At 34.7% G+C, this 26,792-nt stretch overlaps 2 protein-coding genes and 1 long non-coding RNA gene across 3 annotated transcripts; 1 reads left to right on the top strand and 2 right to left on the bottom strand.

Annotated features, from left to right (window-relative positions):
• Nucleotides 1-1,224: 1,224 nt before the first annotated feature.
• On the top strand, nt 1,225-3,448 carry LOC123681954. The gene is made up of 2 exons (XM_045620341.1): nt 1,225-1,586; nt 1,642-3,448. Exons 1-2 carry the CDS (start codon nt 1,470-1,472, stop codon nt 2,785-2,787), a joined length of 1,263 nt encoding a protein of 420 aa, XP_045476297.1. The 5' UTR covers nt 1,225-1,469; the 3' UTR covers nt 2,788-3,448.
• Nucleotides 3,449-5,911: 2,463 nt separating this feature from the next.
• Nucleotides 5,912-10,092, bottom strand: LOC123681913. Its single transcript, XR_006747730.1, has 4 exons — nt 7,852-10,092; nt 7,608-7,757; nt 7,294-7,506; nt 5,912-7,191 (listed from the first exon to the last, which is right to left on the bottom strand). It is a non-coding gene; the product is annotated as an uncharacterized LOC123681913 (long non-coding RNA).
• Nucleotides 10,093-11,210: 1,118 nt separating this feature from the next.
• Nucleotides 11,211-24,137, bottom strand: LOC123681911. The gene is made up of 4 exons (XM_045620274.1): nt 23,752-24,137; nt 23,520-23,659; nt 11,615-12,308; nt 11,211-11,549 (listed from the first exon to the last, which is right to left on the bottom strand). The coding sequence occupies exons 1-3, from the start codon at nt 23,969-23,971 to the stop codon at nt 11,649-11,651; spliced, it is 1,020 nt and encodes a 339-aa protein (XP_045476230.1). The 5' UTR covers nt 23,972-24,137; the 3' UTR covers nt 11,211-11,549; nt 11,615-11,648.
• Nucleotides 24,138-26,792: the final 2,655 nt, after the last annotated feature.

The following is a 26,792-nucleotide window of genomic DNA, read 5'->3' on the forward strand; positions in this document are numbered from 1 at the left end:
TTTATTATTGATTCAAGTTCATCTTCAAGTCACCTATCGGCGGAAACGGTAATTTCATGCATAGGGTCGAAAGCTTTAATGGCGTACAATAATCATTAAGTGGGGTCCCACACCGAAGCAATAAGCAACACTATTTTATAGCAACTGGTAATAAGCAATATTGTTGACAGTTTTTATATCACATTCATTCGTATGGCGGCTCGAATGTACACCGACGCAACATGAAATCGATTTGTTGCCCGTTTCTCATTTGCCATTACATTACTAGTTGCTTATTTTTTCGATGTGCACTTACAATTAAATTTTTTTATTTTAGTTCGGTGAGTTATAAGAAGTTTCAGCTTCTGTTTGATATAAAATATTTAAACATTGTGATTAGTGATTACTGGCCTGAAATGTCGAAATCAAAAGTGTTTTGATACGTTTATAGATGCAATAGTTGTGCCAACAGGGACCTCATCCGTCTCATTCCATTGCTTTCCCAGGTATAACAGTTGTAAACTAGAAAGTACTGAAAAGAAAATAGCAGATTCCATGCGAGTTTATATAAAGCATTTTGAGTCTGATTTTAATCTACAAAGTGAATTATTAGGTTCCATTTGTAGTAATATTTTTCGATATTCAGGGGTAGGATCTTAAACACGCAAATTTGTGTTTGAGACCAAGAAAAACTAATTCGAGACGTCGAAATTGAAAAAAAAATGTTGTCCAAATAATTTCCCCTCTTACAGGTAGTTCTGAGAACACCAAGAAGAAAGATAAATGGAATTTAAACAGATATGATCATGTACAATCAATTGCAATTATATAATGATTTCTAAAAATGATTTATGGAAAAAAAAATAAAATGGCGCAGAAATTTAAATTTAGAATTGCCAGTTCCAGCTTTTCTTTCCAATTCATTATCATCCATTTTAATGATTAAATGTTTACAATTCACCATGCCAGAGGATTGCTTCTCCTAAATATTTGTTTTTTGGGTAACGGATATTTTTTCATAAATTAGAATGGACTTACCTTCTATTACTATTATTAAATATTGTAAATATTCAGTTTAACTGAGAAAAGAATATTTCCATCATTCATTATATTTTTTCCTGAATAAATATCACAACGAAATCATTATATTTACTACACTCTACACTTGAAAACGAATGCTGTAGAGGGAGCGGCCTACCCTTGAATATACTTTAGCAAATGTAAAAAGAAGAAAAATGTCATTATTTCAGTGTTTTTTATTGAAAATATAACTGCCAAAATTTATATGTTTAATATTTATTATTTTAAAATATTGAACAATTCAAATAGAGATTGTGAGCATTGTGTACTTTCTTTTCATTCCTATCAACTATGCAGTAGATTTAGGCAATAATTCATTCCAAATTTTCGATGCAAATGTAAACAAATATTCCTTGATCGGTTTTCACTTCAGGAAGTAATGAAGAAATCACCGATTGAAAAACCGCAAAATGTTGAAAACACAAATCATACTTGGCCTGCTTATAAATTCTCTTAATTCATTAATTATATCTAATGGAGAAAAGGAAACAAATGAGTTAATTGCACAAGGACGTGTGCAGTATAAGGTAAATATGGAACACTCTGTAAATTATATAGTAACAGATTTAATTTGAATTTCAGCTGCTTAGGGAAAGGGGAAATCTACCAAAATATGGACCTTGTTGGAAAGCAGCCGTGGAATCTGTGGATGAAGGGTGTAGGGAACTTTCAGAAGAAACCCAGTCTGATATTGCTTTATCTTTAATGAATTGCTTCTTAGATATGTCAGGATTGGAAACACATCATTGTGAAATGGACAAAAAGCAGAATTTAAGGAGAATCTGCATCAGTTCCATGTCTGATAAAGCTTTTAATGTTTATACTGAATTTTATACCCACACATTGAATATGTGCTGGTTTTTGAGAGGACAAATTTGGCAGGAAGCAATATCTGAAAATACTCTCAAAGTTGGAAAACAACTTGAATCCTCAGCTGCAAAACAAGAAATTCTACTTGAGATTCAGAGAGAAAGTTTAGAACTTCAGAGTAAAATGCTTCAACATGGTAAAGATATTGAATCAGTCTTATCAGACTTGAGCAGTAGTGCTCAAAATCACAAGGAAATGCTATATATGTTAGGACAAGCTATAAATAATCTTCAGTCTTGGTTAATAGGAGAGGTTTCATGGATTAATACAATGATATTTTATTTTTTTTGGGGTATATCCTTTTTTGTTCTCACTTCAACTCCTCGAACGATTTTATCAAGACTCCCAATATTAACATTACTTGTAATGAATGCCCTTTCAGAAAGAGTTCTTTGTATTTTCATTTTAAGTAAAGATAATTTTCAAATAGACGTAAACAAATTATATGGTAATGTTGTTAATTATATTCAATGCTTGCGATATGGTTTTGTACTGATTAGTTTTTGCATTCTCTTTCATAAAGCTTATTTTTTTGAAGATCCATTGATGAAAAACAAAGCTTTACTTGATAATATTTTCAAACAAAATCAAATAATCATGGAAGGCTTAAAGGTGCATAAAACTCTTATACCTGATAAAGCTTACTTAGTTTATAAATCAGATGGTACATGTTCAGTTGATAATAATTCAAAGAATAAAGAAAAATTTTCTGAAAAGGAAGATTATGGGAAAGCATCGAAGACTTTTGATGATTTCCAAAACTCTAGAAAAAGTACTTCTACTAAAATAAAAGTAACATCTAGTAATTACAGATATAATCTAAGGAGTTCAAGAAGTACTACACCAATACTAGATTGACCCCAGATCTTCAGAACGCCAAGTCTGTATTTTAATGAACAAGTTTTTTTCTAAATAATGAAATGCAACCTAAAAAAATTGTTTAATATCAAAAGCATAAGGATAACAAATCCAGAGCTTCTTTTGGAACTGAATTGATACGATGGTAATAAAGCATAATATAAAATTTGTAGTACACAGAGTTAGATAATTCCAAGTGGTCTAGTCGGTTTTTCATTTAAAATTTCAGCACTTACATCTGCGGTATGCATCTTAAATTGACCAAGATATGATAAGTAGCCTCTGTCATTTTGTAACTTCATAATTTTCAGTGTTTTCTATCTCTTCTAGACTTCTGAGAGATCTCTCGGAAGCTTTGAGTTTGTACCTATTGTTTTCTTTACAGGATTTATTACTCTCTCCCTTTACCAGTGGATTATTACATAAGATCATGAATTTTTTCTAGATATAATGATTGATACCATTTCAGTATTGAAATAATAATATTAGGATTAACCGAATTAAAAAAAAAAGGCAAGTTGAATGTAACATTCCTTCATGCATTCCCAGATCTCTGAATTAAGTTCAACAAGATTGTATATCATTCTTCATTGATAAAATGATGTGTTATATTAATTTTTTTTTTGTATATATCATTTCAATAAATTATTCTGTTATGTTATTAAATTTACTTATTTAAGGTTATTTGTTGAATAAGTATATCCCATAAAAAGTACTAGTTGGCTGTTTCATACTGCAGTCTTAGAATAAAAAATAATTTTCATAACGGTAGACTCCAACTGTACCAGCATCACATGAACTTGTGCCTTGATTTGCCTTCAGCCAGTATCCCAACATTTCCTTTTATTGAAAGACTTATTAGGAAATCCCATCAGTGCTGGATCACTTTTTAACAACTGATACCAATATAACATCTGCAACTAGCTTTCAGCTAACATGACTAGAAATACAATATAAAGATGCGGTCCAGCTATGGGAGTTGAACAGCAGGACAATCCACTGGACTTACACTCCTAGACTTGTTCAGGCAAAGAAATTCGTGAAGATTTCACCCACCTACGCCAAAAAGCTTCGGGTGATGGTGGGACAGCTGACGGGGCACTGTCGGTACAAACATCATTTGTACCGTATGGGAAAGTCAGCAAACGAGATTTGCGGGCTCTGTGGATTGGAAGCAGAAACAGCTGAACACCTGGTAGGCAAGTGTCCGGAGCTGGCCTGCCTAAGAACCATTCATATGGGTAAGCCGATCCTGGATACCAGAGAGGTATCGGCCAAGGCCCCTAAGGAGATTGACAGTTTTATTAACGTCATTGACGACCTCCCTAGGTTTCTATGAATGAGTAGGGTAGAGAACAAAAGATCTGCATGGTCGCAGTTCCCGGAAGGCTTACCAAACCAAAACGACCCCAGTTGAAATAATAATAATACTGGTTGTGCACACTCTGTAGGAACCAGCTTCTTCATTTACGCTCGAGTATCAACTCCAAGAATTTAAGAGAGAAGAAATGGTACGGTGGTCCTACCCATTCAACAGTTTTTCAAGAAAATTCAATTTTGAAGACAAATTCGATCAATGCAACAAAAACGTAGAATAGTACCACAAAAACAAACTTCAAATGAGCGATTGAAAGATGAAAAAATACCCTGAATTCTCATATACGGAAACGAATTACAGACAGGAGAAAATGCAGCCAATTTTTGTCGCAAAATTAATTAATCTGCACCTCCTTCAATGCGCTCTGGTTTGTACGAAATGCACAATACACCATCGTGTGATCTAACTTAGATAAAATCGCTCTCAAAACTTTTTGGGAAGCAGAAATACACCCCAACCTATTAGGGAATACCTCGACCATGACGAATCTTCTTCCAGATACAAGCGTCCAAAACTTGTACTCCAAATTGAATCTTTCAATGACCATTAGTGAGTATACTACTCAAGTACTTGTAGGGAATCTATCGAAAATATTCCAAGTCCGAGAACTGAAGAATTCGGTGTACAAACTTGGGATTATCAAAGCCACACCCCTAAGGGATCCGTAGAAAGGCTTTGCTAACGGTCGAATGGAAAACAGCCTGAATGCCCATAAAACTCGGCATTTCAGGGCGAATAATTCAATTGAGTTCAGACCAGACTACGAGAAACTACATCTACAACATATGTGCAACACTTGCACCGACAACAAGTAGATTAAAGATTTTTACATCTGTTCACGAGACCGGCGAAAAACTACCTGCGACCGAGCCGCAACGACCCAAGTGTCCAGCGACCCTAAGAATCGATTAGACATATTATCATCTTCTTCAAACTCTTTCAGTGGGTTGAAATAAATTGAATACGTGTTTTTATCCCGTTATTTTATTTCCCTACATTGTCCTTGGCCGTGAACTACTAGTTAGTCACAATATAAGGACCACAACCCACACTGTGTATGCTCCGAGATGGCGCTATGGGCTGTATGCGCCAGCTTACATCGGCTCCGGCGGATTGAAAGGGGTCGTCGCATTGCAACACAGTAGGGATGGGCAAGGGACAGAAAACTATCGATATATATTGTATGGATATTTTCTGATACTATCGAAATGTATCGAAATAGGTAAGAGTAAAAATATCGATGTTATATTTTGGTGTGGGGAAATTCTGTTGAATTCAATGAAGTTTTTTTGTTATCGTAGAGGAGAATAATAAGAATGATGACGATTATGTTCTAGCTCAATTTTCTTCACAACAGACCTGTATTTATTGCAATTGGAATTCTGACAATACATTTAATCTTTATTTTCAAGTCTTGGAAATATGTCAAAGAAAACGAAACACTATTTGCCAAGTTATTTAGTGTTCACAACCACAAGTAGAAATTTGAATCATCTCCATTATACTAAATTTTGGATAAATTGAAATTTATAAATACAATTAAATCATTAATGTTTTGTAGATCATAACATAGTGTCACAGAATATTTGGATGATAATTCTTTTTCTGATTGAATTTACATTAAATGACTCGTCCTGATCATAAAATGTCTCAGTATTAATGAATATATTATCGATATATTTGGCAAATGTGAACTTGGCCGTGGGTTTCATTAAAAAATTCAGAATGGAATACACATTTGGCAATTTCAACATTATTTTTATTATGAATAACACAAAAAAATCATCAACATTTTACTGAAACCAGTATTCTTCTGGTATTGACATCAGAAGCACTCTTTGTTTGACGCGCTCCCCTGTCATTCGGCTTCTGCTATCCGGAACGGATATATTTACCGCTGAGGCAACCCTTTCAGAAGCGACTGAGGAAGCTTGACATATCAAATATTTTAGTGCTATTTCTGAAAGAACTGGAGTGAAATTCTCACAATTCTTCCAGAATTTTTTTGGATCGGCCTTCCTCTCCAATAGTGGTTGGTCCAAATACTGTTTTAATTCGCTATGGATGGAGCCAGAATTTGAAAACTCGTGCGGAGTAGAATTACGAGTTAATAGTAATTCATGTCTGCTCCAAATAGAAGACTCATTAGGTTCTTCTTCGACGACTTGACATGATTTTGGAGAACACTGCGGCCTCTTCGCTAATGCTCTATATGAATTTCACTTCCCACTTTTGATATAGCATTTGCCACTGACTGCTATTGGAGAATTGAAGTGAATTTTCTTGAATCGGGGGTCCAAAATGGTGGCTATGGAGAGGAAGGCATTTTTCTCTAAAGGAGCTAGTCTTTCTTTGATTTTTTTTTCAGTAGAGATTCTTTTACAATTATCCCTACTGGAGTTGATGGAGCTGCTTGGTCTGTTACTTGAAGTAATAAATTAGAAAGTGGAATAACTAAACTTGATGTGACATAATTGCTACCACTTATTTCGTCCGTGGGTTCTTTGAATGGACCAAGAAGAGCAATTATATCACGGATCACATGAAGTTGTGAACTTGCAACCATATCTGGTGTATTTTTATTCGACTGACTTTTTGTAGCTCAAATTTTAGCTACAAAAGCTGACAACTTCACGAATCGTTCCAGCATATCTTAACAAGAATTCCATCTGGTGCTGACTGCTTGTGTTAATGTTAACACCTCCCCTTCTTTTTTTCCAGTTGCTTCTTGTTCAGATCGTAATTGATCCATTGCATTTACCGACTGTTTAAAAAAAGTAACGATATCTTTCACCTTATCGCAGAGTGCTGAAAAAGCACTCACTTCTCTTAGCACCCCATCAACTGTTCAAGTTCAAGAGGTGAGCCATACACGGTATCCTATGATCTTCACCTACGAACAATCTGACCGTAGCCACCATATTAGAGCCGCCATCTGTGGTAATTGAAACAATTTTTGTTGTATCAATATTAAATTCTCCACAAATGTCTTTCCAACACTCTTTTATGTAATTTCCTGAATGAGCCTGAAAACGAGTAGATATATTGTCAATTATCACACCATATGAACTGTAATCATTGCTAATTCATTTAAGACGTGGGGTTATATTACAATGGATCAAACATACCTCAGAAAGTTTCACAGCACAAAGATTGATACTCCCAAGGACCGGTGACTCCTTTAGAGTATCAATGAAATGTACCGTCAACACTAAGAAACTCCTTGTTGAATTCATGAGTGTCAGAATGTCACTTGTGAAGCTTGAAAATGATATATTATCCAAAATTTTTATGATAATCTCTTTCGTGGTGTCATATCTTGTTTCGACCAAATGAGTTACCTGTAATTTAAAAACAAATAGCTGTTACATGATTGTATAAAGAATATTCTCTATACAATGCTCAAATTTATAAAGTATAAATTGAAATATTAAAAAAAAACCTTTTTTTCTGGAAGGAAGTTTACAAAGTGGGCTGATAGTGCGCATTAACTTCTGTAAGTGCTTTTTTTCAACACAAGACAGAGGCATATTGTCCTTGCATATCATATATACTAATGCTTCAGTTATTTCCTCATATTTCTGTCCGCCTTCTACAATGAAAAAATTTTCATTAATAATATAATTAATACTAAAACAGAATAATATTGAAAACACTCATTTAACAAATAAAACACTCTAACTCACCTGCAAAGCTTGAACCCCTCTCGAAACAACTCATCAAAGTGGATTGCTACCTTTTTTTTTGCAGGTGGCATGCAGAATTGGGAATCATCAGAAGAATTTGTTGATGTACTTGGCAAAGAAGCCTTGAAATTAGAGAATTAAAAAAAAGAACTTATAAGATATTCAAAATTCAAAACTAGTATTCAATTTTTGCAATATTAGAATGGATTCATGACTTACATCAACACTTTTTTCGTCCAAATCTGACACCGACTTATCCGTAGCATCTTTTAATACATCTCTACATTTATTTTTCAATGAACCTGATGGTTCATCATTTGCACATATGCAAAATGATGCTTCAATCTAAGATGTGTAGCTAAATTTGTGGTTTTTCCCTTAGTTTTGTATGACTTTCCACATATTTTACATGAAGCAGATTCGCTATTTTCATTTCTTTTGAAAAACTTCCACACCGCAGACATGATACTTTGAATAATAAAAAAGCAAAACACCAAAAAACACAATCAAAATAACGAACTTCCAACTTTCGATTAACCGAAACTCAATATTATACTCAATGAACTAGTCGAATGAAGTAAAACACGAAGCTTTCTGCTATACCTTTTGCGTAACTACTGAAATTTTCAAAATGAAAATATTACTTATATAGACAACTATAGGGTAGGTTTCAAACGATATTGGAAATTCCAGGAATAAATGATTTACTCAAAGATATAGCGGCCCTTTCTTCACTTCTTATATTTAAATTTTATTGTGTCAATATATTTCTAAAGCAATTAGGAGGATTAAGTCATAAGTTTTATTTTCAATATGTAGAATTCAAAATTGAAAATAGTACAGATTGTTACAAGGAACCTTGGGAATTCCAATAACCAATAAATGGTTTAGGACGTTTAGGTACAAAAAGATATTTGAAAACAGCCTTTGAATAATATTCCAATTTTATTGTGTGCAATTATTTCTGGAACTTTTAAATAGCAAGATAGTGTTATAACTTTTTATTTTCGATAAGTAGAATTTCAAAACTGCTACATATAGAAATTATTCGATATTTATTTAATAGTGTCAAATTCGATATTTTTCAATATTTCGCATTATGATTTGTACCACACGAAACATTAATGCTCTAGTTTCATTAGTCGAAAATTCTTATTTATCGTGACTAGATTCAGTTGAAAACAACATTTTTAGTAGTTTGCTTTGCTCCCAATTTTATGGAAGATTTTCAAAATGAAGTTAAAATTCTGTATAGAATAAAGGTTATCAAAAAAACGATTTGGCTATTTGAAATGAATATATTTGAATCTGAAATATTCAGCCACTCAAATTTTTTCAATGAAATTAAATTCCAGTTACATTTTTTTTTCCACTGAATAGAATACCAAATGTGAGATAGTGGTATATTTTCAACTGAAGTAAACACCATCTGTTTTTAATGAGGTACCCTTCGAGTTCTCCATCATTCTTTTTATTTATTCTCAGCCGACAGCCACCAAAGAAGTTTTATGATTTTATTATGTTTAAGTAGATTCGTTCTTCTAGAATCACGCAGAACGTAAAACCTCAATGAACAATGAATTGAACAGTCGACATCCGAATTCTCAACTGCCTTGGTTAGATTTTTAAAACTACTAAAACCTACCAAATGATTTCTTCCTATTAAAAATTCCATGAAAATGCGAAAAATCTACTAAAAAAGTAGATTTCTACTAAATATGGTCACACTGATTCCAGCAATAACCAATAAATGGTTTAGGACGTTTATGTGCAGAAAGATATTTGAAAACGGCCGCTGAATAACTGTCAGCAAGATTGATTGCTTTAGTTCCATTAGCCAAAAATCCTGATTTATCGTGACCAGATTCAGTTGAAAACAACATTTCTAGTAGTTTGCAAAATAGTTATTGAAAATGCTTCTTATTGCATAATAATGATAAATGGTTTAGGACGTTTAGGTACAGAAAAAAAGATATTTAACTACGGCCGTTGGATTTGATTACAATTTTATTATGTCTATTTATTTCTTGAGCTTTCAGCAAGATTGAGTCATAACATTTTATTTTCGATGTGTAGAATTTCAAAATTTATTTTATAGTCCGCTAAATCAGCATTTTCCACTAATGGAACCAGAGTATAATATGTTTCGTGAGGTCAAAATCATGATGCGAAATATGAAAAAATATCGAATTTGATAATCTAATCTATTTAATATATCTATAATATCGGTTGAAAATATCGATATTTATTGCCCATCCCTACAACACAGTCACTTCTAAAAGATGCTTTGAGAAGGTGCGTCTTAGGCAGAGGTCGCTGGAACGCCTAACTGACGAGTCCACCAGCGACCTCGGGACGAAACACTAACCCCCGGGAGAGGGCGCACATAAATCTTGGCTCGAGAAAGACTCGCCAAATACTCAACCCCTCCCAAAAGGCTAAATGCATCCTTTCTAAAAGTCCACGAAAGGTAACAGGTAATCCCATTTCTCGCCATTTAGCCCCTTTTCGTTAAAGGCAATCGGCGCATATGACCTATCTGGACTTTTTCTTTGGGTGCCGTGCCCGTCTTCAGGTGTGGGCTTTCTCTATGACAACTTGGTCCCTTATCGCTGCTCGGAATAGCTGTTCTTCCCCCAGTCCTGTCCAATTTCAAATGTTTCTCAACCACAATATCTTCTTGCGACTTATCCCTGTGCTGCCCTCATATTTGAGGTCTCGTATTATGCATCCGACATAACTAACCTTTCTCATTTTTATGGTGTTCAGAAGTTCTTGATCCTTACACAGTTGTCTGAGAACCTCTTCATTAGTTGTATGTGTCCAAAAAACCTGGAGGATTCTCTCCAAATCTCCATATGTAACATGTTCTCTACCTCGTCTGAACTGTGAGTGAAAGTTGTTTTCCATTTGCTAAATGCCCCATGTCATCGCTTTTTCCCCTTTCATCGGATGTTATGTCATTGTTTCCTGTTCACACACACAATAACTAAATTTTTTGGAACATTTTAGGACCAATTCAACGTTTTCATCTGGAACATGTTCTCCTTCGCAAAAAAAATTGCCTTGTCTGCGATTCACATTGTTTTATTCTCGATTACATGGGGTCAGAACTGGATCAAGAATATTTAAAGAATGAGAAAAAAGAAAACTGATGAAGGTTTTTGTGTGGACTGTAGCTTCTTTGTCGGGAAAATCTTTTTGCGTGAGCGTGAGGGTAGGTGACGCGCTCTAGATTGACATGAGAACCTACCCAAAATAAAAAGAGATCCAATTTTTTTGAACATTATTATTGAAAACAATCATAAATATATACAATTTTTTGATAAAGAAAAGTTTAGGCATTTTTTATCTGATAGATGTCAATCTATATTGAAGTTCATCATACTTGTCTCTGGTTCATCATTAATTGATTCTGATTGATGGTGTATTCTAAATTTCAAATATAATATCAAGAATATATTTGAAATTTTAATGATGATTCGAATTTCATGGAGTTCCTCTGCAACTCATAAACTTCATTCAGAAGACCTGGCTCACAATTAAGGCTATGCTGCCATTTCCTTATAGTTCTACCATTTGGTAAAACAAAGTATTGCTTTGGGTGAATAGAAAATATAGTGCATGCAAATTCTTTTAAGTAAAAGAATTCAATTCACTATCAATATTTTTGAGTAGAACAAGTTCCAGAGTTGTACCTATTAAATGAAAAATATTATTTATAATACCAGAATTCAAATTTAAAACTGTTGTTCTAAATTACCTTTCAGTTCAAACTTTCAAGTGACTTTCGAACATCAACTTTCAAAATATATCGTCAAAACCTCTTCAAATTTGTCATTAATATATCCACTTTTTTTAATTTCAATTAATACTTCTTTCATTTTTGAAATCTGGACATCTCTACGCCTAACTTTTTCTTGCAGTGTCTTCAATTTTCTCTTCAAATCAATGAATTGCAAATAATTTTCTGAAGTTTGAGCTGCACTATCTTTAAATGATTTTGGTTCTGCTGTAGATATAGATGGTAAATTGACATCTAGATCCATATCTGAATTTTCACTTCTTGGTGTTATTATAGATATAGATGGTAAAATAACATCTGAATTCATACTTGAATCTTCTGTTATTGTAGATGTTGCTGAACTAGTATCTGAGTTGATACATGTAGATGGTAAATTGACATCTGAATTCCTACTTAAATCTTCTGTTATTGTAGATGTTGTTGCTGAACTAGTATCTGAGTTGATACATGTAGATGGTAAATTGACATCTAGATCCATTTTTGAACCTTCACTATCTTTACTTTTTGGTGTTATTGTAGATATAGTTGGTAAACTAATATCTGAATTCCTATCTTCACATTTTGCAAATGTTGTTATTGTAGATGTTGATGCTGAATCAGTATCTGGATGAATAATTAAACCCGTACATTCTTCAACAACTCCAGTAGCTCCCTAGAATATATAAAAGTTGGTTATTAATTAATAGGAAATAATTTAGATTCAGATTTCATTTAAAGGTTTTGGGATATTGAATACAGTTGGTACTAGGCATTCCAAATCACGTGTCGGTGGGCAAATAGCTTTTTGAAGTGTGTAACGAAGTCTGATTATTCCAATAGGAATGATCAGGCTCCGTCTAAAGAATATTTCATTGTTTTCCGTTCAAATTAATCATTCTGATATATTCCGTAAATATTGGAATTAATTTATTAATTGTTCACCGCGATAATGAAAAAAGTCCATGCCTCATGTTTTTCAACCGACCAGGGCCTCGAATTATCCGATTGAAATAATATAAGAAATTATTTATTTCGGCGTTTTTACCGCCGATATATTTTTCCAGATGTTAGATTGCGTTCCGCCGAGAGAATTTTCTCCAAAAACGAGGTTTTTGTCGACATGAGGAGTCACGTGGGCTGAATTCTTTCATCGTCCCCCCACCGAGGTTATAAAAGGGTGTAACCGGCCCAAAATCGGTATTCATGTTTAGGCATTCAGTAAGTTATTCAGATTTAGGCCATAGTAGTTATTACAGTAGAGATTATTCAGATTTAGGCAGTAGTATAGTTTAGTTATTAAGTAGATAGTTAGTAGTAATTCATATTTAGAGATTTAGGCAGTAGATTTAGATATTCAGTTTGGAAAAAGACATTTTGGTTAAGGAGTTACAAAGTGATTGGACAATAGTAAAATTGGTAATTGAACGCCAATAGTTACAAATCCGTTTCTGGGGTCGAAAATCGCCATTTTCATCAGTTAACTTACTTGTTAGTCATTTTCTGGGAAGTTTGCTAATTTTTACTTGTGACTTTCTCACGAGTGAACATTCAAGGGTTTCATTTGTTAGAGACAGCGAGAGGGTGGTGTACCGGTGGAGTTTTTCAACGCGTTAGGATTAGTTTTCATTCCTTCCCGACTCTACAAATCCACGATTCTCATCTCCATATATCATATCCCGGCTCCCGGATCCGACTAACTTCAACGGTTCTGACTGTCATTAAATTGGTGAGGTAAGGACACAGTAGTTGTAGACAGTACAAATCATCTCAGTAACCGAATTTAAGTATACATATTGATACAGTTTATACTTTTTCTGATTTCCCGTTTTGCTGAGATTGTCTGTATTGTAGAATTAAATCAGTAAACCTATTAATTCTTTTGCGTTGTTTGTTACTTGGTCACCGCTACCATCCTAGGTGACACCGAATCCTGTCTTCACTAAGCTACCCTGGTAAGGTTTGTCAATTTCTCCCTAAAATTGGCTGGCGCTCGAGATACTACTGCAAAGTGCTGAGGGGCAATTGGCAGAGGCGCGCCGTGACGCAAAAAGGAGCGTTACAAGTGTCATAATGAAAGCATGTGGTTCGTTGTGAATAAATCATTTAAACGGCATTATCTCCAAAGCTGTGTGAGTTTGTTGTTGTTGATAGACTTTTTAAGATGCAGAGTGAGTATTTAAAGACATAATATTATTGTTGGAAAATCCAGATATTGGTAAAAGGTAAGCTGAAAAATCCAATTTGTTTTTTGTTTACACAACAGTTTGTTTCCTATATGTGAAGTGAAATGTTTATTTACAGATATCAAATGAAGCTGAAGTTAGTAAATGATGTAGACCCTTTTACATTGAACATTCAGGAATTAGATAATTCAATTATATTGACTCAATAGTTGACAAGTGGCACTACGTTCATCTTAAGTAGGATGACCTCCCACTCCAAATCCCAACACCAGGCATGGCATTTGTTTTTGCCGAGTTATAGCTGTAATACAAAAAAAAATTCATGGAAAATTATTTGATACCCCAAATAATGCATGGTATTGCCAAAAATGTATTTTCCCACTAATATATTATAATTTGTTAATTAATTGCTAATTTTGTTGTTGTCTTTTCATTATCCTTCACCCTGTTTTAATGAAAATGCAAAAATATTCGAATAACCACGTCTCACCTAATATCATATATGAGGCAAATTATAAATAACATGAAATTTGAATCTGGAATAATGAAATATTCAGCTCTTACTTGTTTATTTGAACTCAATAAAATAATGATTAGAATCTCTCTACTAAGCAAACTGTCATTATTTTTCTATTAGCCCCAGAGAGTTGGTCAGATCTATTTGAAACACCCTGTACAGAAAATTATTTATTATAATAAATACCCTTATGAAAATACCATTTCAATCTGAAAACCTCTGATTTTCATGTTATTTCAAAATGTAAGAAACCAAAAGTTTCATGTTTATTTCAAACATATATTGAAGAAAAATTTTATATAATTCTTAGATGAATTTCAAAAACATTTTATATCCTTGAAGGGCTTAGGTGAAAATGTGTGAATGGTGAATGGCATACTATCTTAATATTTCTACTCAACTCCAAGTTAGATTCGTCAATCAGAAAGGAATGGGAAATCTTCATTAGTGACAATATTACCCCAAAAATTGAAAATTTCCTATCATTTCTCACTCAACGCTGTTCTCTCTTAGAATCTCTGGACACAAAAGCCTATACATCTGACCCAAATAATCTATTAAACAAGAAATCAAGAGAAATTCGTTCTTACTCTCATTCATCTACAAAAAATAATCTATGCCCTTTATGCAACCAATCCCATTTCATTTATTCATGTAAAGAATTTCTAGGCACTCCTATAGAAAAAAGATTTGCTTTGATTAAGCGTCTTAGGTTGTGCTCGAACTGTTTAAGATCTGGACATTCAAATTATTCCTGCAGATCAAAATATTCCTGTCGGTTTTGCCGGAAAAAAATCACACTCTACTTCATTATAACTCGAATGATACCAGCAAAACTCGAATCAATAATCAACCCTCCAGCAATCAGTCTCATACTCATCAAGAGTCTAATTTGAACACGGAGAATATTTCCGAAAATTTGTATACTGATTCAGTGGCATCTCAAGTAAGTCATTGTACTTACACAATTCTCTCCACTGCAATTCTCAATATTTAGACAGAAACGGAAAAACAATTAAATGCCTAATTTTACTCGACAGTGGCTCGCAATCAAACTTTATTACCAAAAAATTATTCGATAAGCTGAATTTAGGCTATACCTCTGTAAACATACCGATTTTCGGTTTGGGTCAAAATCTCATAAACATTTCCAAACGAGCCACAATCCAAACCCAATCTATATATAACAATTACACTTTCAAATCGCCTTATCTCATAATTGATAAAATCACCGGCCTTACACCTCAACAGAAAATACCTCTAAGCCATTTCAAATTTCCAGGCAATATCTGTCTTGCCGACCCAACATTTCATATGCCTCCTAGGTGCTGGCATATTCTTTGATCTACTTTCTTGTGGACAAATCAAATTGGGTGAAGGGCTACCCATACTTCAGGAAACAAAGCTAGGCTGGATAATATCCGGACCTTTGTCCATCCTTCCACCTGCTTCCACGAACTCTTCTTTTCTATCTACTTCAAAGAATATACAGTTACAAGATTTTTGGCAGATTGAGGAAAACTTTGCAGGTCAACAATTCAGTACCAAAGAAGAAACTGAGTGTGAATCTCATTTCTCTGGAACCTTCACAAGAGACAATACCGGAAGATTCACAGTTAGTTTACCCTTAAAAGAAAATTACCTCAAATTAGGTGCCTCTGAAGAAACAGCCATCAAATATCTCGTTAACGAATCGCAAAGTACGAAAACTTTGGGAATTTCTTGGAACTCCACATCAGACTGCTTCATCTATAACTCACAATTGTTCCTTGATTATCCGAATCCAGTCACGAAGAGGAACATTTTGTCAACCATTTCCCAAATCTTTGAACCTCTAGGTCTCCTTGGTCCTGTCATAGTTCAGGCAAAAATTTTACTCCAGCAGCTATGGCTATCCAATCTCAATTGGGATGATCCTATGCCAACTAATCTTTACAAGGCTTGGATTCACTTTTGTAAACAACTTCAAAGAGCCAAAATTTTGGAAATCCCCCGTCATGTTATTCAAAGAGATCCGATTAGTGTACAAATACACGGGTTTTTTTTATGCATATATTCAGGCATATAGCGCATGCATATATTTGAGATCGCAAAATCGCAACGGTGATATACAAACCAACCTATTATGTGCGAAATCGCGCGTTGCCCCTCTCCAGACCATTTCCCTTCCTAGACTAGAGTTGTCAGGTGCCTTACTAGTATCCAAGCTGGAAAAAAAGGTGATCCAGTCCATGAACCTCAACTTTGAGTCAGTTCACTATTGTACTGATTCAACCATTGTCTTAGCATGGTTGAGTGCTGAACCTCGTACATGGAAAACTTTTGTGAGCAATAGAATTTCTGAAATCCAAGGTCTATCTGACGCCAACAACTGGAATCATGTACCTTCAAAGGAAAATCTTGCTGATATTATTTCTAGAGGGATCAATCCTACCGATCTTGAAGGTGCTGACTTGTGGTGGCATGGACCACATTTTCTATCTAAATCTTCAGATAATTGGCCACAAGAACGTCACATTTCAAACTATTCGCGTACAGCTTCAACACTTGACGAATATAATCAAAACCACACTTTCATGCTAATGTCAGATAACAATTACATTTTCGAGCGATTTTCAAAATATTCTAAGATGATACGTGTCATAACTTATTGTTTAAGATTCGCTAAAAAATCAAGAGGAAAGCAAGATACTGAAATAAACTAACTAAAAATAAGTCCTTCTGAGTGGCAAAACACGGAAAATTTGCTGCTCAAACTCGTTCAAGCCCAGTGTTTCACCGATGATTTGAAAGATTTAACATCTACGAAATCGGTCAAGTTTTCCAGTTGTCTGAAATCTTTAAACCCCTTTTTAGACACTAATGGCATAATCCGAGTGGGAGGCAGATTGAAACATGCAAACGTTAGTCTCGATACTAAGCATCCTATTTTCATTCCTAAAAAACACCCTGTCAGGCAACCCTTTCCTTTATAAGAAGGAGGTTCTGGCCTTTAAATGGTCGCGATGCGGTACGTAATATACTCCTTCAATGCATACCATGTTTCCGAGCCAACCCACCAATACCTTCGAATCAAATGGGCAACCTTCCTGCTCCACGTGTAACACCTTCTCGCGTTTTTTCCAATTGTGGTCTTGACTATGCTAGATCATTTCTTCTGAAAGATGGAAAATATAGAAACCGAAAAATCCTAAAATGCTACGTATGCATATTCGTGTGTCCGTCTACAAAGGCGATTCATATTGAACTCGTGAGTGAACTAACCACTGAAGCGTTTATGGCAGCATTCAAGCGGTTTGTATCTAGGCGAGGAATGTGTACAAATCTTTATTCGGATAATGGATCCAACTTCATTGGAGCCAAAAATCAATTCAAGGAAATATATGAAATTCTATCTAGTAAGCCAATACAAAATCATTTTGAAAATACTCAAATGCAGTGGCATTTTACAACTGCTCGTTCAGCCCACTTTGGAGGGCTTTGGGAGGCCGCTGTGAAATCGGTAACGCAACACCTCAAACGCATTTTATCCACCGATCATTATACTTATGAGGAGTTTATGACTATATTAACTCAAATAGAAGCTACTCTAAACTCGCGTCCTCCCGTTCCCTTATCCTCTGACCCCAATGACCTCGAGGCGATCACTCCAGGACACTTCATCATCGGAGAACCATTGAATGCCGCTCCTCAACTCAACGTCGATGACACAAAGGTTCATCACTCGAATAGATTTCAGCACTTGCAAAAACTCGTACAAAGTTTTTCGACCAGATGGAGAAATGATTACCTACATACTTAATCTCGATCAAAGAAACAAGTGGCAATTGAAGAAAGAAGTCAAAGAGCTGATAGGCAGACTCGTACTCCTTCGTGATGAAAATTCCTTACCTCAGCAGTGGGCCTTGGGAAGAATCACCTCTGTGCATCCCGGAACAGACAATATTGTTCGTGTTGTTAGTGTCCGTACCAAGAACGGAATTGTGAAAAGAGCAATTTGCAAAATAAGCATCTTGCCAGTGAATTGACTCTCATTCATCTAAAGCCATTTTTTAAAAATTTTTTTTATTATTAATTTATTAATAGCATTAAGAAAACTGTATGTTAACCTATCTTACCAGACCTGATACTATTATTTTCATGTGATTTTTTGTTTTTTGAAAGTGGATACTTTCAAGGCGCCGGCCGGTATGTTCGGTACTGTGCGATTGACAACATCGCATCGAATATATCGCTGAAGTACCACTTGAGAAGGTTCGACCCCAAGCAACAGACACCCCATGCGAGAGACAGTTTCTACCGTAATCTCGAGTCAACCACCCACAGTCTAACGAAACAAAACCAATTAATACTCTCTACTCAATTCTTTCCATATATATACAGGGTGTCCCGTAAAGACCACGTCAAACCGGGAGAGAATGTAGATCAAAGGATAATAATAATAATAATAATATAACTTTATGCGCTCTCAATTAACATAATACCCCAACATAGTCGGCTTAGAGCCCGTCAAAATATAGCTGAAATTTACATACAATTTAATAACAAATGAATAATTTTACAAACTTATAAAATAAACCCAATGAAACAAACAATCATCCAAACTTAATCTAACAATGAAAACTCAAAATTAATCAGCCAAATGAATTTCATCTTTCATGAATTCCTCAATAGCATAATAAGCCTTAGAAATTAAATATTTTTTCATTTTTTGTTTGAGCTTCTTATCACTATCATTTATTCGATTATATAGTGGTATTTTATTGAAAATGGAGATAATCTGATACTCAACATTTTTTTGTAAATAAGAAAAATTAATTTTAGGTGGTCTCAAATTAAGTTTACGTCTTGTATTGTGTTGATGATTTCTCCGGAAATCAAGAAACAAATCCTTGTTGTCGAGAACAAACGAGATCGCTTCCAATATATAAATTGATGGAAATGTAAGTATATTATATTTAATGAAAAATGGTTTACATAACCCACCTGCTATGACAAAATTCCAATTATAAAAGTCTTACCGTTTTCGAGATATTTTTTTTTTTTGGAAATAATTAATTTTTGCCCCTTTCAATAGTTCTGCCCTTACGGTTGGTACAATTTTACATCTTTCTGGTTATTTTTTTCAGTGAAATATTGCTGAAGAATGATTTTAACGTTTACATTAAAAACATCCTCCAAAAATTTTAAAGGGGGGCTATGAGAAATATTTTTATTGGAAATTTTGGTAGTGGATAATTTTGTTCTTGAAGTTTAGCCCATCCTAGTGGAAAAAAAATGTACCGAGCTACTGCTGCACATTACACCAATAAATTGTCTATTTTATAGTGATTTCAAAGAGGTATCACACAAGTCATTTGTTATTCAAAGAAAAAAGATATGGCTGTTTTTATCCAAATGGGTACGTTTCTGACAAAATCAAGTTTGTCAATTCTGTTAAGAAATCTTCGATGTTGCATTACTTAGTGAACAATGGCAATTGTTTACGTGCGAAAATATTACTCGCATAATTATTCACCCCAACGAAATTCAATTTTGCCGGCAAATTTTGGAAAACATCATGCAGATCCAGATTTTTTTAATAAGATCATTTGGAGCGATGAGTCTTCCTGTACCAAGGATGGGTACATGAAGACCTAAATCCTCTGGACTTTTAATATTGGGGCTGCCTAAAAGACAAAGTATACGCAACACCCATACGTGATGATGCCGAATTGCGGATGCGTTCTCTCAATTCGGCATCATCACGTATGGGTGTTGCGTATACTTTGTCTTTTAGGCAGTCCTAATATTAAAAGTCCAGAGGATTTAGGTCTTCATGTACCCATCCTTGGTACAGGAAGACTCGTCGCTCCAAATAATAAAAGTCCATAGGATTTAGGTCAGGTGAACGAGGTGGCCACAAAATTTCCCCTTCTCTTCCAATCCACCGGTGGCGATAAGTTCTATGCAAATGTGCGGTAACTTCGAGTCAGTAATGTGCTGGGCATCCATCATGTTGAAACCACAGACTACGTCGCAGCGCCAGTGGCACATCTTCCAATAAAATGGGCAGCTGGTTGGTTAAAAATTCCAAATAATTGTTTGCGTTCAGTGATAGCGGCAGTTCGATCGGGCCCAAAATTGCACCATTAAATATTCCAGTCCATAAATTGATCTTGAATCGATATTGTGATCTATCTTCTCTCACCTCGTGTGGATTTATGATATTCCAGCTATGCAAATTGTGAAGATTCATGTACCCATCCTTGGTATAGGAAGACTCGTCGCTCCAAATGATCCTATTAAAAAAATCTGGATCTGCATGATGTTTTCCAAAATTTGCCGGCAAAATTGAATTTCGTTGAGGTGAATAATTATGCGAGTAATATTTTCGCACGTAAACAATTGCCATTGTTCACTAAGTAATGCAACATCGAAGATTTCTTAAGAGAATTGACAAACTTGATTTTGTCAGAAACGTACCCATTTGGATAAAAACAGCCATATCTTTTTTCTTTGAATAACAAATGACTTGTGTGATACCTCTTTGAAATCACTATAAAATAGACAATTTATTGGTGTAATGTGCAGCAGTAGCTCGGTACATTTTTTTTTCCACTACGATGGGCTAAACTTCATGAACAAAATTATCCACTACCAAAATTCCCAATGAAAATATTTCTCATAGCCCCCCTTTAAAATTTTCGGAGGATGTTTTTAATGTAAACGTTAAAATCATTCTTCAGCAATATTTTTCTGAAAAAATTAACCAGAAAGATGTAAAATTGTACCAACCGTAAGGGCAGAACTATTGAAACGGGCAAAAATTAATTATTTTCAAAAAAAAAAATATCTCGAAAACGGTAAGACTTTTATAATGGGAATTTTGTCAAAGCAGGTGGGTTATCCTCTGATCTACATTCTCCTTCGGTTTGACGTGGTCTTTACGGGACACCCTGTATAAGCGTCAGGCTGGTGCAACTTGTATGTGATCTGTGTATCAATAAACACCAATTCATAAAATTAGAATTTGTGTTTCAAACAACCACACCCCAATTCACATTGTTACTTTGATTTTGACTGTTAGTCTGGTATGTGTAAAGATAATTACAATTTACATTACAATTACTGTAATTTTTTATTGTAAATTTGTGTATATATTTTTTATATTTTCTCATCTATATTGGCAGAATAAACTGAAATAAAACAATAAAGTAGTTTTCATTTTTATTCTGGGCTGATATAATCAAAATCCCTAATACATATTTGGTGTAGGGTAGTAATTCACTTACATACTTAGAAAAATACATTAATAATACAATAACAATTTTATATACTTAAAATTAATTTTTATTATTCAGAGGGGGACAATAGGAGGGGAAAGATTAATTAAGCCACAAGAAACCATTACTATCTTATCTAAAATATTCAAATGGTCAGGGTCATTTTCCTTTTTTATCATAGATATTGGTATGGTATCTTTAAAAATATTGAATTTATTTTTTAACATACCAATTATTCTTTTCACATTCAAATACACTTAGTGTCACAACACTTGAGAACACTGTACTCTAGGGCTGCCATAAATGTTGGAACATCGACCGGGACAAAAATTAAAACCTCATCTGAGAAGTATTCATTTATTTTTTCTCAGGGTTTCTAGGATTATTGACTTTTTTGCATGTTGAATTATAACACATTCCCCAATAAAATAAGATTTATTCGGACATATCCACTGAAATAATTTATAAAGAAATATAATAATATCAACTCGCAATAAAAACAACATGAAGTCGCAAAAATAAACAAGTAGTTATGGTACACTTTTTTTAGGATTGATCTTCGGTGCTATTTTTTTAGCCCATTTATATATTTCAAAGTTTTGGCCTTTTCAAGTAATTTTTTTCAATATACAACAGTTTCTTCTACTAGATTTGATCAAGGAACAGCATTCAAAAACAGTCATACAAATATATCGAATTTTGTCATTGGCCGAGTCCATTATATTCGAGATATCGGGAGTTGTGAAAAAACTCTGACTTCACTGTCAAATATAACTTATTGCATTGTATTCATCGTGCTTTAGTTTGTTATAGACTTGTCTTGTTTGGCTCCCAAAATATTTATTTAGTAATCTTCCATTCAACTCTTTCTTAGTACCTATCCTCTCAATTAATTTTTACTTTAATAACAGTAATTAATGATTCTTCAATCCTTTCAATCGGTTTGTCAATCAGAAATGCTTGATTGTGTAGAAATAGAGTATAAAGTTCTAATAAAGAGTCAAAAAAAAATCGGTTACAGCTTTTAAGGCCCTTTTTTCAGCTAAGAATTTTTTTTCAATGACCCCATAGCTTCAGCGAGCGTTCAATAGCTAGAAGTAGTGAAAGCCATCGAATTCTAAAATAAGAAAGTACCTTGCTGTAAGTGGTTTCTGCATACTCACGAATACCTTTCATCGTTCGACAGAAAATATCGAAAAATATTTGAAATTTTAAGACCAATGGACAACCGATAGTTTTGTTGTCTTTGGAAAAAATTTCTTCTAATTAAAAAAAATCGCCTTTATTTTACTTCGAAGTAAGTACCTATTTGTGTTATCCGCACTGACAGCGAACATATTTTAAATGGAAATATTAAGGTCCTCTAAGGATCCAATACATAATAAAGTGATTGTATAAGACGATTTATTTGGCCATGTGTCCAATTTTAATAATTTTATTTTCAATACTTCGGTTTCTCAAAAATAATGTTTGAGCAACGGAAACAGCATTTCAGATTTCTGATTACTGGAATCCGTTGAGATTCCATGAAAACAAATTTTGTCTCACCTACTCTATATAAGGAAATATGAATCTCATAACGGTCAAATTACTGACCGGGACAATTGAATAACTAACCGGGACACGGGGACTCATTGGTCCAAACCGGGGCATGTCCTGGCGTACCGGGACGTATGGCAGCCCTACTGTACTCCCAGTGTCCGTCAACGTGTTAAATGAAAATTTACCAACAAGGTATTCTTAATTAACTTCTTTGAAATTAAAAACAGATTATCACTAATATGAAAAGAAGTTTTTAATAAATCTCGTTAATCTTTAGACTTATCAGTTAGATCTGTCGAACTGTCCACCACAGCTAATATTTAGAAGTTTCATCAACCTGAAAAGAATGATATAAACGTGTTGATTGTATTACTTACGCACAATTTCCTCCGTTTATCTAATCTTCCTCTCCTCTCAACATCAGCCTGTTTCCTATGAATTTTTTGAGATTTGTGACCCATTTTCTGTGATGGAACCCAATCCGGATGATTTTCATCTTTCAAAGCAGCAGGTTTGCCTAGAGGAAATTCAGACTGGTGTAAAATACTTTTAATGTAAATTTCATTATAACACTTGGCCACTTAGGTTGATTTCAACTATATCACTTACCAGTTATAAAATGTTTACTGCAGACTCTCTGATTCTTTAGTTTCGATTCAGTAAGATCGTCCCTCTTAATTGCTGCTATCCATAGTGCCCTACGCCTTTCAGACAATTCGTTTTTATCCGTAAGAAACCTGTGGCTTAAAACCGCAGGCACTGAAAAGAATTTTACAGCATCCCTGTTGGAACGACTTCTACAACCAACTACAAGGCATGTCAAAGGCATTTTTTCATGAGAATACCACTAATAAGCTCTAAACAATATAATAATCATTTGATGCAGTCACGAAAACAAAAATCTCACAACTTTTAGATCAACTTATAACAGAACAATATGACTACAAAGCATTGTTTGATGTTTGCCCCCAGCCGCCATATTGAATTTGTTATGACAGATCATTGGAATGCCTGATTACATCAAGTTTCACAAGTTTTCTTCTATAACCTGGCATGTATAGGCGAATCAACATAAGCGCTACGCCACCTGGTGACAATCAGAATAAATAAAATAAAATAAAACGAATTAATTTCCACTATATTAATAAAGTGGAAATTAATTCGTTTTATTTTATTTTATTTATAATGAATTTCCGCCAAGTAAGGACCGAATCCATTAAATAAACAATCAGAATAACTAGAAATGTTGACATGGTTCTTGCATCAGAGGTAGTCAGTCCTTTTCATTTCTCTGAGGTTCTTGCATTCTGCTTTGTTTTTGTGTGATATTCTACAAATATTTATATATTTTTTTAATCATTTCAATAGTTATGAGTCGTTCGAATCGCTATTGTTCAGTTCATCAGTGTTCTTCCTGGGAAAAAAAAGTTCAAATATCAAGTTCCATGCTTTCCCCCAAACTGGTAATAAATATCGTGTTTGGGTGGAAGGGAACTTGGGGAGTAAAGTGATGATGGATCGACAAAAAGCTTGGAAACTGAAATTCAAAATCGATAACCCAGTGACAAGAAATATGAATGTATGTATGTTCCCTGCATTTTATCGATGATTATTTTCATCGAGGTAAGTACTGATAGGCGGGTAGCGGGTAGATACTCATCTATGATCCCGATAGATGACAGATCTACTTCAGGGACGCGCCTCTGCCCACGCGAGCCTTGGTTTATCTCCCAAACCCATTCGGGAGGAACCATTGTCATACTCACCATCTTCCCACCTAACCCTAAATCCCTTTCAAACATCCTACCATCTTCTAACCCGCCTGGCCAACGTGGAAGATTATGGCCAAAACCCCCTTAGACAAGATGAATTTTAAAACAGTTGGATATGGTCCCCAGGTGGGTACACCCAAATCCCACCCCTTCAAGAAGGGCTGCCTCACGGAATCTGGGGGAGGCAAAAATTCATATTTAACGAACCAACAAGACAAAAATAAAACAAAGAGTAAAAAACAGCTAGCTCTCAAGGTTGCTACCTACAACGCAAGATCCCTACTCTCGAATGAAAGGTTCATCGAGATGGAACAGAAACTAGAAAAAAAAAATGGGATGTTGTCGGAATAAGTGAGACTAGAAGATATGGAGAAAGCTTGGAAACTTTAAAATCTGGCCATATATTTTATCATAATGGTTCAAATGACTCAATCGGTGGAGTAGGCTTTCTTATAAATAGAAGACTATCCAGATACCTGCTTACCACAAAATCCATTTCAACAAAAGTAATACTTATAACTTTACGCCTAAACTCTAGATACACTTTAAAGATCATTCAAGTGTATGCACCAACATCAACGCATTCTGATGAAGAGGTGGACATATTTTACGAGGACTTATTGTCCGCTATTCAGGGAAACCCTGCCCACTTCACTGTTATTTGTGGTGACTTCAATGCTAAAATAGGAGTAAAAGCCGATCCGAATGAAGTAGCACTTGGAAAGTTTGGTAGCCAAGGTAGAAATGAAAGAGGAGAGACACTATTGACGTTTCTCTTAGAAAATAATTTATTCCAGATGAATAGCTTCTTCCAAAAGAAGGTAAACAGGAGATGGACATGGAAAAGTCCTGACGGGAAAACCCGGAACGAAATAGATTATTTCATTACTAATAAATGGTCCATCTTCAAAGATGTGACGGTTTTGAATAGGTTTACAACATCCAGTGACCATACGTTGGTAAGGGCTACTATCGAAATATCTACCGACCTGGAAAGACACAAGATGATCAAAAAGAAGACCAAATCATGGATTCATCCAGCAGATGAGACAGTGTTCAGGCAATTCATCGATGATAAAATGGAGAACATACCGGCTACAACTGACATAAATGAACTAAACAACAAAATAGTCATAACCATCAGACAGGCAAAAAACAAATTCTGGCCGAAAGGTGAAAAAGAGCAGAGAATAGGTCCAGAAACTGAGAAAAAAATGGAAGAACGGAGAGAGAAGGCTAGCGACGTTAACATGGAACCACATGAGATGAAGGCCATCAATAGGGATATATCGAAAGCTATTCGGAAGGACATAAGACAATACAAAAATAAACAGATACTTCGAACAATTGAGGAAAACAAGAGTATGAAAGTCATGAGGAGAAAATTCACAAATGACAAGATGGAAATATTTCAGCTTAAGGACGAGAAAGGTAGTATAGTAACGAATAGAGATGAACTAGTACAAATAGTAGAAGAATTCTACACTGCCCTATATAAGTCCCAAATAAATCAGGCAAGAGAAGAGCCACTACAAAAGATTCAAAACCAAGGCTCCGAAGAAATACCCGATATATCCCGTGATGAATTTTACTACGCACTTCATAAAATGAAGAATAACAGGGCTCCTGGACAGGATGAGGTGGAAACGGAGGCTATAAAGCTGGGAGGACCAATTTTGATAAAGAAGATCCTAGAACTTTTCAATCTATGCCTACAAAATCAAAAAATCCCAATCTAATGGAACGACTCTCTTACGATATTGCTCTATAAAAAAGGAGACAAAACAAGTCTAGAAAACTACAGGCCAATCAGCTTGCTTGATCACCTCTACAAGTTGTACACCAGAATTCTTACAAATAGATTAGAATCGAAATTTG

The sequence above is a fragment of the Harmonia axyridis genome, chromosome 6 (genome assembly GCF_914767665.1).
Source record: "Harmonia axyridis chromosome 6, icHarAxyr1.1, whole genome shotgun sequence".
Lineage (NCBI taxonomy): Eukaryota > Metazoa > Arthropoda > Insecta > Coleoptera > Coccinellidae > Harmonia > Harmonia axyridis.

Bases quoted from the DNA above. Each gene is read 5' to 3' on its own strand.
- LOC123681911 (XM_045620274.1), bottom strand. From the start codon at position 23,971: ATGCCTTTGACATGCCTTGTAGTTGGTTGTAGAAGTCGTTCCAACAGG. The intron at 23,660-23,751 runs GTAAGTGATATA...AATTTCCTCTAG, and splicing joins CAGTAAACATTTTATAACTG to GCAAACCTGCTGCTTTGAAA. The intron at 12,309-23,519 runs GTAAGTAATACA...TATATATTCTAG, and splicing joins ATAAACGGAGGAAATTGTGC to GGAGCTACTGGAGTTGTTGA.
- LOC123681954 (XM_045620341.1), top strand. From the start codon at position 1,470: ATGTTGAAAACACAAATCATACTTGGCCTGCTTATAAATTCTCTTAAT. The intron at 1,587-1,641 runs GTAAATATGGAA...TTTGAATTTCAG, and splicing joins AAGGACGTGTGCAGTATAAG to CTGCTTAGGGAAAGGGGAAA.